The sequence below is a fragment of the Pygocentrus nattereri genome, chromosome 25 (assembly GCF_015220715.1).
Source record: "Pygocentrus nattereri isolate fPygNat1 chromosome 25, fPygNat1.pri, whole genome shotgun sequence".
Lineage (NCBI taxonomy): Eukaryota > Metazoa > Chordata > Actinopteri > Characiformes > Serrasalmidae > Pygocentrus > Pygocentrus nattereri.
In genome coordinates this window covers 4,590,001-4,605,341 of record NC_051235.1, presented here as the reverse complement: position 1 = coordinate 4,605,341, position 15,341 = coordinate 4,590,001, and the positions used below count along the sequence as shown (strand labels likewise).

Sequence of the window (15,341 nt, the reverse complement as noted above, 5' to 3'; positions counted from 1 at the left end):
CTCTGACATTTGAAGCCTGTAATGAGCTTTATTGTGTTTTAGTGTTTCAGTAAATCCATCAGTAAATTCTTCAACTTGAAGCCTCAGTCTGAACCCTGGAGGAGGCTTTAGTCCAGTACGCTTCACTTTACTGAGAGCGGACAAATGCAGCTTATGAGCTCTTATAATGTGTTATGAACAGCACTTATAATGCATTATGTTAACAATTCATAATAAGCATGGCTATAACGTGTAATGCATTTTTATATATGTTTGTCTATGATGCCTTATGAATGCATTATAACGTGTTTATAGATGCTTACAAATGTGACATTCATAGAAAGTGTTGCTGACATTTGTTAAAACTTACGCAGTTTTCATTAAGGTTCTAACGATCACCCATCTTTCCTTATTTGGGATGTGTTCTTAGGTAATAACAGACTCTATACACACTCAAGAGCTCAACGTTGCGAGCAATTCTGCAGCTTAAGAACACGTCATGAACATTCTTAGGAACTTTCTCAAACCAATTTAAGACAAAATTTAGGAAGATATTGGCAAATGAGGCCCAGTAGTCTGTAGTCCAAAATGCCACATCCAGATATGGAATATTTTTCAAATTGAACAGCTTTTGTTGCAGGTGATCACAAGGGGCAGAGTTGCCTCCAGTGTAAAACAAGCATTCACTTGTGCTGGTTCTGGCCGTTTGTGGTCAGTGTGTAAATGCCCTAATGAGTTTTTACGGTCATACCCACAAAAAATGGCCCACTTTCACTCCTTTCAACACTCTTTCCCTGAGCATAACCTTATAAAGCGGAGGGGAACGTATGACCGCACTGCAATCCCTCTGCCAGTCAGACACATTCCATGATTCCTTCGGCATTAGCTATTTAAGGAATGCTGATAGCACATTTCTGATAAAATCCCCAAAATTTATGCTCGGATTTCAGACAGTCATCGTTCTTGGAATTTTCGGGAAGAGGTCTGCGGTAGGCTACTTCTGCTTTCATCACGGTCCTTCTGATCATCCCGTCTTCACAGGTTTAACCCGTTCGCCTTCACTCATTCACGATTTCTGTCTCCATGCTGTTATGACAGCGTCCACGTCAAACGGGAGCGATGCACACTTGACCATCACTCAAGCCGAACGTTAACCCTTCCATTCAGAGTGTGGGTATGTGACTGGTTAACGGACGACGGCTCTAGATCACGGATGTCTTCCCCAGCCGCCATGCAAGCAGCTTTAAATGATTTACCCTCGCTTCCCATACGCTCTGAGTCCTGGAGTTGGAAAAACACCTGCGACTGTCCAAAAATGGTATTTATGCCATTTTAATGTACATTTTTCTGAGATCAAAACGGCCTTTGGCTCCAGAGCCGATCGCCGCCTTGGGCACAGGTGAGAGGGGTGGCAAGGGAAGGAGGGGCAAAGGCAAAACCCCCTTCCCCGCGCCTCCTCGGACCACTATATATGAACCAGTCTCCGGTACGCCTCAGCATCATCGACCGACTCGCTCTGGTTGCTACAGAGGGAAGAAATACAGAGAGCGAGATAAAAGCGGAAAATGTGGTCTCTTCTGAAGCTCACCATGCTGTTGGTCTGCATTCGAGTGGGACAGGCACACTGGCTGCGGACACTACTGGGTAAGCCTGAAGGTCATGACCTTTAAAAGCAGTTGAAAATTGTTCAGTTTTTAGTACAGACCTAGTACAGTTTCTCCACGATGTGAGGAAATTCATAATTCAGTTGTCTTTCTGTACTAATCCCCAACCAATACCTGTAATTTTGTAGATTAGACATCAATTGAGGATATATATACATTATATATAATACGTTTAGAGAGCACTGGAGTCAAATGTTTAACAAAAGACTGGATTTTGTTCTGGAATGATATACCAGATGCTGACCAATTAAAATAGCGTCGCTGGCCAAAGAAATCTCCTAAATTTACAGGAGAGCGCAAAAGCGACCTTAACATTCAATGTAAGTCAATGTAAAGAGATTTTATTGCAAGTGATTTTGGGGTGTTTTTATTGGTCCAATCATCTTGAAATTCTCACACTGTGTAAAGGAGAAAAAAAAAAAATCGATCAAAATTGAGATACGCGTTTCTTTGGATGCCTTAATTAGCTCCACTACCGAACCTTTACATCATTTCAACAGAACTTCCTTTACAGCCACTCTTGAACTCCCAACTCATGGCTGTGCTTTTGTCTTCCAGAGTCAGGTGACCAAAGACCTGGGCTCCCAGAGGAGCCAGGGAAAGGAGGGGAGGGAGGGGAGCAAGAGGAAGGCGCGGTCCGGCCACGCCGCAGTGCTGAGGGACCGTGCGGCCTGCATTCCATCCTGCTGCAGGTGCGAGACCTAGGGCTGGGCTATGACTCCGATGAGGTGGTGCTTTTCAAATACTGCAGCGGCTTCTGCCCCCGGCTGACCTCAAACCATGACCTCACGCTGGCCAACCTGCAGCAGAGCGGCGCCCTGCCGCACGCCGCCACGCCGGGGCATCATGCACCCTGCTGCCGGCCCACGCACCACGAGGACATGGCTTTCCTCGACAACGCCCACCGCTGGCACAGAGTGGAGAAGCTCTCGGCCTCCGCCTGCACCTGCATGGGCTAGCAGGCTGGAGAGCCCCATGGAGATGAGGAGAGACGATATTTTCCACAAACTGGCTCAGGCTGTACATAATGTAGAGAAAAAGACTTCATGTTTATGAGCGACTGGTCATTTAATGCTGTTTATCAAAACTTGGTGATTCTGTTTGTTAAAGCGATGCTTGGGCCAAAAAACTAATTTGCATAATACGGAGGCCGTATATGATAATATAGGCATGCAGTTTGGTGCCTATAAGCCGCCTTTACTTATTAGCTACACTTATAAGCTCCAGAGCAAAGCTAAATCAACAAATTCCAAACATTTAAACGGCCTGAATTAGATTTTTGGCCAAACCATCCTATAAACGCTGACCTGCTTTCGACGACTTCAGAACAGTCCAAGCCGATTCGTTCAGCCTCGGGACGCGATTACTGTACAAAACGTTTGCACGGCTGAAGGGACCAGAAATGCTGACCACCCTGCTGGCTTCGAGGCAACAAGGAGCATTCCCTTTTCCCAGACTTGCTCAGGCTGTACATAAGTTAGAGACGTTTCTCGCCTATAAGCAACCAGCGCAACGTAACATCATGTATCAGTACGGGGCCGTTGTGTTTGTTGCTTTAGTCCTGGTTTCCTTCGCTACTGTTGTTGTTGTTCATGACATCAGAACAGTCCGAGCTGAACCGCTCAGCTTTGGGTTGGAACAGTCCGAGCTGAACCGCTCAGCTGTGGGTTGGAACAGTCCGAGCTGAACCGTTCAGCTGTGGGTTGGAACAGTCCGAGCTGAACCGCTCAGCTGTGGGTTGGAACAGTCCGAGCTGAACCGCTCAGCTGTGGGTTGGAACAGTCCGAGCTGAACCGTTCAGCTTTGGGTTGGAACAGTCCGAGCTGAACCGCTCAGCTTTGGGTTGGAACAGTCCGAGCTGAACCGCTCAGCTGTGGGTTGGAACAGTCCGAGCTGAACCGCTCAGCTTTGGGTTGGAACAGTCCGAGCTGAACCGCTCAGCTGTGGGTTGGAACAGTCCGAGCTGAACTGCCCAGCTTTGGGTTGGAACAGTCCGAGCTGAACCGCTCAGCTTTGGGTTGGAACAGTCCGAGCTGAACCGCTCAGCTTTGGGTTGGAACAGTCCGAGCTGAACCGTTCAGCTTTGGGTTGGAACAGTCCGAGCTGAACCGCTCAGCTGTGGGTTGGAACAGTCCGAGCTGAACCGCTCAGCTGTGGGTTGGAACAGTCCGAGCTGAACCGTTCAGCTGTGGGTTGGAACAGTCCGAGCTGAACCGCTCAGCTGTGGGTTGGAACAGTCCGAGCTGAACCGCTCAGCTTTGGGTTGGAACAGTCCGAGCTGAACCGCTCAGCTTTGGGTTGGAACAGTCCGAGCTGAACCGTTCAGCTTTGGGTTGGAACAGTCCGAGCTGAACCGCTCAGCTTTGGGTTGGAACAGTCCGAGCTGAACCGCTCAGCTGTGGGTTGGAACAGTCCGAGCTGAACCGTTCAGCTGTGGGTTGGAACAGTCCGAGCTGAACCGCTCAGCTGTGGGTTGGAACAGTCCGAGCTGAACCGCTCAGCTTTGGGTTGGAACAGTCCGAGCTGAACCGCTCAGCTTTGGGTTGGAACAGCCGAGCTGAAGTAAGAATGTATTTATGTATAATAAATTATTTATTTATTTTTTAAACTTTTTGGGTTTTTTTAATTTATTGCCAATCTTCTCATTCCTCTACGCCGTGTACATAATGTGTACAATCCCGATTAAAACATCCATAAAAACGACATGACTGGAATAATTCATGTGGTGAGTATTCAGTGTTTTAGACGAACTTGGAAACGTACTAATAAAAAAAACACAACAAATACTAGATTTCAAATTAAAAGCGCAGCTTTTAATCAGGCCAGCTTAACCTTACGCCGCTATGAAGACATAGAAAGAGCCCTTTAAGTCTGCTTAGACGCATTTATTCAGTACAAAAGATGTCAAAACAAAAACAAAATGAAACCGCTTCTGCTGGAAAGAGTCCGGCTCATATAAAGTCGTTCACCTGTCGCTACTCAGCAGCGATACTGTCCGCCTCTGCGTCCTCTGGCTCTGTCCCCCAAACCTGCACACGTCCCTCCATGGCTGTCAGTAGGCAGGCCTCCGTTGGGTGAAAGGACAGAGACTGGACGACTGCCTTCCCAACGGGCAGCTTCAGCGCGAGCGAGCCCTGGAGACGGAAAGGGAAAGACGACTGGGACAATCAGAAGTGACTGGGATTGACTGCTGCAGCACAACATGATTCAACGTTAGAAAAGTGATACTTTATTAAACCCACAAACGGGGAAATTCCACCTCCGCATTAAACCCATCCGTGAACTGAAACGCCACACACATTACATTTACGGCATTTGGCTGACGCTCTTATCCAGAGCGACTTACAGTTTGATCATTTTACACAGGCAGGCCAAGGTGGTGTTAGGAGTCTTGCCCAAGGACTCTGATTGGTATAGTGTAGGCACTAGTGAATAGACACACACTAGGGGGCAGTGAGCACAGCCCTATCCACAGCGCCCGGGGAGCAATTAGGTGTCTTGCTCAAGGCCCTGGGGATCGAACCGGCAAACTTCCGGTCACAGGGCCAGTTCCCTAACCTCCAGCCCACGACTGCCCCCAACTTTATTCTGGGGAGTAAATAGTAAACTCATGCATCATTAGTCACTAACACACCTCCACGAGATCCCAGCAGTAGACGTGGCCGTCCTCCGAGCAGCACAACACATGAGTGTCTTTGTTGGACAGACAACAGTCCAGCTTGTAGTCTTTGTTCTGGTGCCCGGTATACCTGCACAGGGGCACGGCAAGCAAATGAAACCAGTCAGCTGCAAATCTAACGTTCAGGAGCATGTCGCTGCTGTCGGAACAGAACTGTACGAGGTTTTCGTCCGACAGCAGCGACGTGTATGTCTTTGTCTGCGTTTTGCTGACTCACTCTCCCAACAGTTCTCCTGTGCTTTTGTCCAGCAGACGCACGGCTGAATCCAGACTGGAGCTTAAGGTACACTGGCCATCCTGACTGAAACACACGCATGTGATCGGACCTGCATTGCATCACACAGACACACAAGCCCCCCAGAGTTAATGACGATCCAAATGTGCTGTGAACATTAATGGCTGCGTTTACATGCTGGCCCTGAAAAACACTGACGTGCTGTCCAAACAGATGATTACCAGGTGATTATTTGGTGTCGTATAAGGTCAGAAGAAGGTACTGTTTTGATTTATAATCCTGGGTGAGGTCAGTAGAGCCGGGCAATATGGACAAAAATGTTACCGCGCTGTAAAATTTCATACCAGTCGATATCAGTACATATCGTGATAAAGTATCAAGTTTGGAGGCTGATATTTACTCCTAGGTGGTTAATTGCTGTTGTAAACTATCCTTTATGGTCAGAACACGACAAACACTCACCAAACAGTGGAACATCTCACAAATCTGTGATGGGAGAAAGTGTCTGGTTGGCTCTGTTTACCAGCTATAATCTGTCTGTTTGTGATTTAAGAAAGACAACAGATTATTTCAGAAGTCTGCTGGCGAGCACTGGGCTACCTGGTTACAAGTGCTAAACTGTTGAGTTTCTCAACATCAGCTTAATATGAGCGGCAGTCACTATCTGGCTCGGTACGTCAGTGATGGATCACACCACCTCACTGCCGGCGCTGCTACCACATCCGTATCAGAGCAGATCACTGTATTCTAACACCAGCTAGCAGACGACTGGGTTTCTCTGTTCTACCGCAGGAGTTTGAGGGGGGAACCGCAGTATCTGACGCTCGCTGTGTAAAAGCTTTAACGGCAGCGTGAATCTCACACCAGACACCCACAGTCCTCCTCTTAGATCCGTTTAAACTGAAATCAGTGCCGCTTCGTCTTGTTTGATCTACAGTAACATCAATTCAGCCGTGTTGTGCGAGTGATGGAGCACGGGTAGCTGGAGTTCTCCCGCTCTCCAATACCTCACAGCTTCCTCCATTTACTATTGTTTAAATCAGTGCTGTAACCAACATGAACCACTGCTCTCCTTCACTTTGGTGCTTGTGAATGCACCAATACTAAAATACGCCCGAGCGCTGTAACAGTGCTGTAGCTGAGAGGAGCAGACGGGGTTTAACGCTGCTAAAGCTGGTTAGGATCTACAGAAAGTTCACTGATCACTGTAGGTCACTACAGCTACGCCACTCTCGCCACTCAGACTCGGTCGCAGGAGAGCAGATCGCCGGTCGCTCCGCTCAGACAGGCAATGTAGAACTCCACGTTTCAGACGTTGCTCAAGTGTATTTGACTCGTTTTACTCGTCGCCCCCTCCCTCTCTAATCACGTCAAAACACTTGGACGTGCGCCCTCTCCTGGCGACAGGGTAGTGTCGCTTTCCTTCTAGTAGAAAACGGCACCAGGGCAGTCGCCAGAACGTGGAAGTGTGAAATGCTGTTATATAGAACATTTAGTGAATGTTTCTTATAGTTCAATCGAGGAGTTATATCGTGATAAATATCGTTGGGTTGGGGAACATGAAGTACTCATGAAGTAATGTTCAATGGTGACAGCAGGCCGCGCCTTTGAAAACACTGGGATATTTGGTTTGCCATCAACTGCCAACATGGAAACGCAGCATAAGGCGTCTATGTTTGAAGTCAGAAGCAACAGAAACACTCACTACTGATGAAGTCGACATGCAGCTGACCCATTCGCAGGTCATAGCGCCTCAGTCGGCCATCTACAGACCTGACAAACACAGAAAACAGCGACTTTCAACTCCACACTGGTGTCACCTTCCAACGACTGCAAGCCTAAATGGATCATTCAAAGTCACAGTGAACTATTTTTTGGACTTTAGCCTAGAATCCTTTTAATTCAAATGACCCAGTCCCTTAACTAAGTCTCTTTAATTAACACAATCATTGTGTCATTACTGAAACCATCGTAACACTCCTGAAACTACACTAAATGTTTCAGTAGTGACAATTTTAGCTATGCTTTTTTTATTTCTGCTCCAGTACAGGAATAGCAAACACAGGTTTGACCAGTTATATTCACATAAAGTCATGATATTTTACATGAAAGCACACAAATAGTTGAAAATGTGTTTCGGTAGTGACACTTCTTAATGTTACATACTGATTTTCAGACTTCGGGACACATTAACTCTTCATCATGTGGCCATAAGGGACTCTAAAGTGCAGGGGCGTGGCTAAAATAAGGCTCCGCCCATGGACTACTACTCTGGAAGTGACATGAAAACGAGTTGACAGAATTTTTGAATTTTTTTATTATTAAAAATGAAAATCATGAATCTTAATCTTTCTAATTTGCGTCAAACAACCAGCAAGATTTAAAAAATACCAAAAAACATGACACAGTATTAAAATTATACTTACATATTCAAATTAACTGGGCTGTCAGGTTTAATTTACTGGTCTAATTTACAGGTTTATTGCTCTTATTGCTCACCCGGTCAGCAGCTCGTGCTCTACCACCTTCAGACTGCTGACCCCATCTCGCGCCTCATCTAGAACCTGAATGGGCTCCATCCTCCTAGACCGAGTGTCCCAGCAGCGCACTGTGCCGTCTATAGAGCCTGGAAGGTTCAAGTCAAACAAGTAAGACATGCAAAGAGCTGCTGCACGTCTACATGTGGAGATGAATGAGGAGGACTAGATCGCTGCTGTTACGCGGACGTCTGAGTGGACTCACCCGACAGCATCACAGTGGCTTCTTCATTAAAGCGCACACAGTTCACTCTCTGCAGCACAAAGACAAGCGCAAAGTGAACGAGAGACCACGGACACCAAAACCAAGACAGGCTGCTTATACGTCTACAGTTATTACTGCCGTTTCCATATGTATTTGATTTAGACTGAAAACATTCTGACCACCTCACTGTCCACTTTATCAGCTCCACTTACTGTATAGCTGCACTCTGTAGTTCTACAGTTACAGACTGTAGTCCATCTGTTTCTCTGATACTCTGTTACCCTGTTCTTCAGTGGTCAGGACCCCCATGGACCCTCACAGAGCAGGTACTGTTTGGGTGGTGGATCATTCTCAGCACTGCAGGAACACTGACGTGGTGGTGGTGTGTTAGTGTGTGTTGCGCTGGTCTGAGTGGATCAGACACAGCAGTGCTGCTGGAGTTTTTAAACTCCTCAGTGTCGCTGCTGGACTGAGAACAGTCCACCAACCAAAAATATCCAGCCAACAGCTTCCTGTGACCACTGATGCAGGACTACAGGATGACCAACACAAACTGTGCAGCAGTAGATGAGCTGTCGTCTCTGACTTTACATCTACAAGGTGGACCGACAAGGCAGGAGTGTCTAATAGAGTGGACAGTGAGTGGACAGTGTTATTGTTAATTCAGCCTTACTTCAAGTCTACCGTACAGTCTATTGTAACGTCCAGCTTAATATCAAGGTCAAGGTCAAGCCTATCAGACATCTCTGTATCGTGATGCACATCACATCACCAGTTTCTTGCCAATACGCAGTCCTACCCCCGCATGTCCTCGGAGTTTGCGTGTGACCTGCCCGGTTGCAACGTCCCACAGGATCACCGTCTTGTCCGAACTGCACGAACACAGCTGGCTGTTATCATAAGAGCTGCAAGAATGGAAAAGATGTTTAACACAGATCCCACAACTCAACGAGACTCTTCAAAGCTTTTGCATGATTAAATCATTAATATGCAAACAAGGTCATTTGGAGCGGTCACTCCATTCTAGAGAAACTGACAGACTCAGAATTATTCACACTGGTGGTGATACAAGCCAAATGTGCTATAGCTGCATCTGCTACGTAGCACCAGAGACCTTCTGGTGGCGCGGCTGTATCTGTGTTGTGGATATTGGGAATCCTGGTTCCCGTCAAGAATCAGTACGTTTCTCTGCGATGAACCCATTTCACACCAAACCACTCTCAATGACTTTGTTTACATCTCAGGGATTGAATTATGGAGAAGTCCAGAAAAATGGGTGTAACTTTCCCAAATCTAGGCCCCACTTCAGAGCTGCATGCAGTAGCAGGAGTGCCCCGCATACTGTAAGGAGTAGTTCCTGAATAGGTATTAAGATTAATGACTGAATAATAAGCCTAATGTGTCAGATGATTTGAACCGCACCCATCAACGTCCAGCACCTCGTAGCCGTGGCCAGCGTAGGTCTTCAACAGTGCACCCCGACTCACACTCCACAGCTTCAGGCTTTTGTCGCCTCCACAGGTCAACAGATAGTTGCCATCAGCTGAAAAAGAACCCGAAGCAGGTGTTGGTTAGAGCGTTTAGCTGAAGGTGTGTTCTGTACAGCACAACTGCTCAACTACGAATTAATTCCACCCCCAGCTTAACACATCTCCACATAAATCACTGGATTGGAGACGTAACTGTCAAATTCTTGCGCTGACCGACGCAACTGCTTAGCAACCACCAAGGACACTATAGCAACCGCCGAGCAACTACTTAGCAACCACGAAGTACAGCAGAGCAACTGCCAAGCAACTGGTTAGCAACCACCTATGGTGCCACTTCAACTGCTGAGCAACTGCTTAGCAACCACCTAGGGCATCATTGCAACCGCTGAGCCAATGCATAGCAACCAAATAGGACACCACAGCAACTGCATAGCAACCACCTACCAACTGCTCAACAACTCAGTAACAACCTACCAACTGCTGAGCAACCACCCACGACACCATAGCAACCATCTAAGACACCACAGCAACCACCAAGGACACTAAAGCAACTCCCTAGGAACTAATCAGCAACCACCTAGAACACCACAGCAACCACCAAGGACACCACAGCAACCACCAAGGACACCACAGCAACCACCTAGCAACTACTCAGCAACCACCTAGGACACCACTGCAACCACCTAGCAACTACTCAGCAACCACCTAGGACACCACTGCAACCACCTAGCAACCAACTAGGACACCACTGCAACCACCTAGCAACTACTCAGCAACCACCTAGGACACCACTGCAACCACCTAGCAACTGCTCAGCAACCACCTAGCAACTACTCAACAACCACCTAGGACACCACTGCAACCGCCTAGCAACTACTCAGCAACCACCTAGGACACCACTGCAACCACCTAGCAACTACTCAGCAACCACCTAGGACACCACTGCAACCACCTAGCAACTACTCAGCAACCACCTAGGACACCACTGCAACCACCTAGCAACTACTCAGCAACCACCTAGCAACTACTCAACAACCACCTAGGACACCACTGCAACCACCTAGCAACTACTCAGCAACCACCTAGCAACTACTCAACAACCACCTAGGACACCACTGCAACCGCCTAGCAACTGCTCAGCAACCACCTTGGACACCACTGCAACCACCTAGCAACTACTCAGCAACCACCAAGGACACCACAGCAACAACCTAGCAACTACTCAGCAACCACCTAGGACACCACTGCAACCACCTAGCAACTACTCAGCAACCACCTAGGACACCACTGCAACCGCCTAGCAACTGCTCAGCAACCACCTTGGACACCACTGCAACCACCTAGCAACTACTCAGCAACCACCTAGCAACTACTCAGCAACCACCTAGGACACCACTGCAACCACCTAGCAACTACTCAGCAACCACCTAGGACACCACTGCAACCACCTAGCAACTACTCAGCAACCACCTAGGACACCACTGCAACCACCTAGCAACTACTCAGCAACCACCTAGCAACTACTCAACAACCACCTAGGACACCACTGCAACCGCCTAGCAACTGCTCAGCAACCACCTTGGACACCACTGCAACCACCTAGCAACTACTCAGCAACCACCAAGGACACCACAGCAACAACCTAGCAACTACTCAGCAACCACCTAGGACACCACTGCAACCGCCTAGCAACTGCTCAGCAACCACCTAGCAACTACTCAGCAACCACCTAGGACACCACTGCAACCGCCTAGCAACTGCTCAGCAACCACCTTGGACACCACTGCAACCACCTAGCAACTACTCAGCAACCACCAAGGACACCACAGCAACAACCTAGCAACTACTCAGCAACCACCTAGGACACCACTGCAACCGCCTAGCAACTGCTCAGCAACCACCTAGCAACTACTCAGCAACCACCTAGGACACCACTGCAACTGCCTAGCAACTGCTCAGCAACCACCTTGGACACCACTGCAACCACCTAGCAACTACTCAGCAACCACCTAGGACACCACTGCAACCGCCTAGCAACTGCTCAGCAACCACCTTGGACACCACTGCAACCACCTAGCAACTACTCAGCAACCACCTAGGACACCACTGCAACCACCTAGCAACTACTCAGCAACCACCTAGGACACCACTGCAACCACCTAGCAACCAACTAGGACACCACTGCAACCACCTAGCAACTACTCAGCAACCACCTAGGACACCACTGCAACCACCTAGCAACTGCTCAGCAACCACCTAGCAACTACTCAACAACCACCTAGGACACCACTGCAACCGCCTAGCAACTACTCAGCAACCACCTAGGACACCACTGCAACCACCTAGCAACTACTCAGCAACCACCTAGGACACCACTGCAACCACCTAGCAACTACTCAGCAACCACCTAGGACACCACTGCAACCACCTAGCAACTACTCAGCAACCACCTAGCAACTACTCAACAACCACCTAGGACACCACTGCAACCACCTAGCAACTACTCAGCAACCACCTAGCAACTACTCAACAACCACCTAGGACACCACTGCAACCGCCTAGCAACTGCTCAGCAACCACCTTGGACACCACTGCAACCACCTAGCAACTACTCAGCAACCACCAAGGACACCACAGCAACAACCTAGCAACTACTCAGCAACCACCTAGGACACCACTGCAACCACCTAGCAACTACTCAGCAACCACCTAGGACACCACTGCAACCGCCTAGCAACTGCTCAGCAACCACCTTGGACACCACTGCAACCACCTAGCAACTACTCAGCAACCACCTAGCAACTACTCAGCAACCACCTAGGACACCACTGCAACCACCTAGCAACTACTCAGCAACCACCTAGGACACCACTGCAACCACCTAGCAACTACTCAGCAACCACCTAGGACACCACTGCAACCACCTAGCAACTACTCAGCAACCACCTAGGACACCACTGCAACCACCTAGCAACTACTCAGCAACCACCTAGCAACTACTCAACAACCACCTAGGACACCACTGCAACCGCCTAGCAACTGCTCAGCAACCACCTTGGACACCACTGCAACCACCTAGCAACTACTCAGCAACCACCAAGGACACCACAGCAACAACCTAGCAACTACTCAGCAACCACCTAGGACACCACTGCAACCGCCTAGCAACTGCTCAGCAACCACCTAGCAACTACTCAGCAACCACCTAGGACACCACTGCAACCGCCTAGCAACTGCTCAGCAACCACCTAGGACACCACTGCAACCACCTAGCAACTACTCAGCAACCACCAAGGACACCACAGCAACAACCTAGCAACTACTCAGCAACCACCTAGGACACCACTGCAACCGCCTAGCAACTGCTCAGCAACCACCTAGCAACTACTCAGCAACCACCTAGGACACCACTGCAACTACCTAGCAACTGCTCAGCAACCACCTTGGACACCACTGCAACCACCTAGCAACTACTCAGCAACCACCTAGGACACCACTGCAACCGCCTAGCAACTGCTCAGCAACCACCTTGGACACCACTGCAACCACCTAGCAACTACTCAGCAACCACCTAGGACACCACTGCAACCACCTAGCAACTACTCAGCAACCACCTTGGACACCACTGCAACCGCCTAGCAACTGCTTAGCGACCGCCTATGAAAAAGAGCACTGCTCCGCATTTCTGTTTCATTATTCTACACTCTGAGATTCAGTGAAGTAACTTCTACGTTAAGAATGTTTCAGACTTCTCTCCCCATCACTGATCAGGTGGAATAATGATTATTAATAATAATTCATTTTAAGCAGTACCAGTGAAAGTTTCTCCTCACACCCACTTTTAGATCCACGCACACTTAGAGATCATGCTGAAGCTGGCCAGGAGACGGGCATGACAAAACAAATCCCTCAATAATCAAGTCTAAGAACAAGAACGGGGTCATACTTATTTCTGCTTTATTAGATGTTTAAGCATCGCTGACTGGAAAGTTCTACCTGCTCAGAACGTTGGCATCTGAATAAAAAGTCAGACCTGCAAACAGTCCATCTGTTTCTCTGATAGCCTGTTCTTCAGTGGTCAGGACCCCCATGGACCCTCACAGAGCAGGTACTATTTGGGTGGTGGATCATTCTCAGTGCTGGAGAAACCCTGATGTGGTGGTGGTGTGTTAGTGTGTGTTGTGCTGGTCTGAGTGGATCAGACACAGCAGTGCTGCTGGAGTTTTTAAACACCTCAGTGCTGCTGCTGGACTGAGAACAGTCCACCAACCAAAAATATCCAGCCAACAGCGTCCTGTGACCACTGATGAAGGACTAGAGGATGACCACCACAAACTGTGCAGCAGCAGATGAGCTGTCGTCTCTGACTTTACATCTACAAGGTGGACCGACAAGGTAGGAGTCTCTAATAGAGTGGACAGTGAGTGGACACAGTGTTTAAAAACTCCAGCAGCACTGCTGTGTCTGATCCACTCAGACCAGCGCAACACACACTAACACACCACCACCATGTCAGTGTTACTCCAGCACTGAGAATGATCCACCACCCAAATAGTACCTGCTCTGTGAGGGTCCATGGGGGTCCTGACCACTGAAGAACAGGGTAACAGAGTATCAGAGAAACAGATGGACTACAGTCTGTAACTGTAGAACTACAGAGAGCAGCTATACAGTAAGTGGAGCTGATAAACAAATTTCCTCTGTCCGGATTGGCCGACACGCCACAGACGTTTGCTCTAATTAGCATAAAAGGCGAGGTTACGCTGTCGCTGTCCGCTCTGCTGTAAATGGTAGAAGACGGTTAGCTCTCGGTTCGGTGCCGCCGCAGCCCGTTTGGACTCGTTCTGCTCTGTTTACCGTTGAAGCGAACCGCCCTCACGGCGCCCTGCTGACACTCCAGAGTCCGGAGGAGGTGCTGCGGGAGGCGGGGCGGCTCCGGCCGCGGCGCGGGGAAAGACATGCCGGCGGAAAGTCCAGGGAAGCGGGGCTAAGCGGCTGCTGCCTCCCACAGCCCGGCCAGCTCAGCCGGCCAGCCCGGCCCACAGCACAGCGGGCCCGGCCTCGCTTCAGCTCCGGCCCGAACCCAGAAACGAGCCGCAGAAACACTTTAAAAGCTCGAAACGTGAAGAAACTCAGTTCTGCAGAAACACCTCAGGCTCTCAGCGGCCATTTTTGGAGACGGCTGTTATTAAGCTAGTCCTACACGCTTTAGCGCCCCCTGCTGGCCGGGAGGAGAAATGTGGCTCTTCTCTTCAACTCCTTGAGACCACCAGTGGGTCCAAAACGCACTTCGTCATAACTTTCATACTTCATGAGCTACATGCAGAAGGTGGAGTCATATGAAGCTGTAACTGCCTTCTTTCCAGGCAAATAGATGATCAAACCATGCACTGGAGTTGAGACCCCCAAGGTAAAATATCCTTCCAGTAAAAGTAGAAGTTCCCCCCTTTAGACCTCCACTTGAGTAAAAGTACTAAAGTATTTACCTTCAAATGTACTTAAGTATAAAGTAAAAGTACTAAAAGAGTAATTCTGGCTCTGATGTCCTGTTA

General features: G+C 48.8%; 2 protein-coding genes across 2 annotated transcripts; one reads left to right on the top strand and one right to left on the bottom strand.

Moving 5' to 3' along the window:
- Positions 1 to 1,544: 1,544 nt before the first annotated feature.
- On the top strand, positions 1,545 to 2,685 carry LOC108443476 (persephin). The gene is made up of 2 exons (XM_037534285.1): positions 1,545 to 1,623; positions 2,202 to 2,685. Exons 1-2 carry the CDS (start codon positions 1,545 to 1,547, stop codon positions 2,600 to 2,602), a joined length of 480 nt encoding a protein of 159 aa, XP_037390182.1. The 3' UTR covers positions 2,603 to 2,685.
- A 1,822-nt stretch (positions 2,686 to 4,507) lies between these two features.
- On the bottom strand, positions 4,508 to 14,980 carry wdr83 (WD repeat domain containing 83). Its single transcript, XM_017724189.2, has 9 exons — positions 14,647 to 14,980; positions 9,722 to 9,842; positions 9,099 to 9,204; positions 8,300 to 8,348; positions 8,057 to 8,183; positions 7,263 to 7,330; positions 5,540 to 5,648; positions 5,278 to 5,392; positions 4,508 to 4,777 (listed from the first exon to the last, which is right to left on the bottom strand). Exons 1-9 carry the CDS (start codon positions 14,747 to 14,749, stop codon positions 4,619 to 4,621), a joined length of 957 nt encoding a protein of 318 aa, XP_017579678.1. The 5' UTR covers positions 14,750 to 14,980; the 3' UTR covers positions 4,508 to 4,618.
- Between the last annotated feature and the right edge of the window lie 361 nt (positions 14,981 to 15,341).

What these genes read in the sequence shown, in the direction of transcription:
- LOC108443476 (XM_037534285.1), top strand. Translation starts at nt 1,545, where the DNA reads ATGTGGTCTCTTCTGAAGCTCACCATGCTGTTGGTCTGCATTCGAGTG. An exon ending in CTGGCTGCGGACACTACTGG is followed by an intron (nt 1,624 to 2,201) that starts GTAAGCCTGAAG and finishes TTTGTCTTCCAG; the next exon opens with AGTCAGGTGACCAAAGACCT.
- wdr83 (XM_017724189.2), bottom strand. Translation starts at nt 14,749, where the DNA reads ATGTCTTTCCCCGCGCCGCGGCCGGAGCCGCCCCGCCTCCCGCAGCAC. An exon ending in AGCCACTGTGATGCTGTCGG is followed by an intron (nt 8,184 to 8,299) that starts GTGAGTCCACTC and finishes TGAACCTTCCAG; the next exon opens with GCTCTATAGACGGCACAGTG. An exon ending in ACAGGAGAACTGTTGGGAGA is followed by an intron (nt 5,393 to 5,539) that starts GTGAGTCAGCAA and finishes GCCCCTGTGCAG; the next exon opens with GTATACCGGGCACCAGAACA.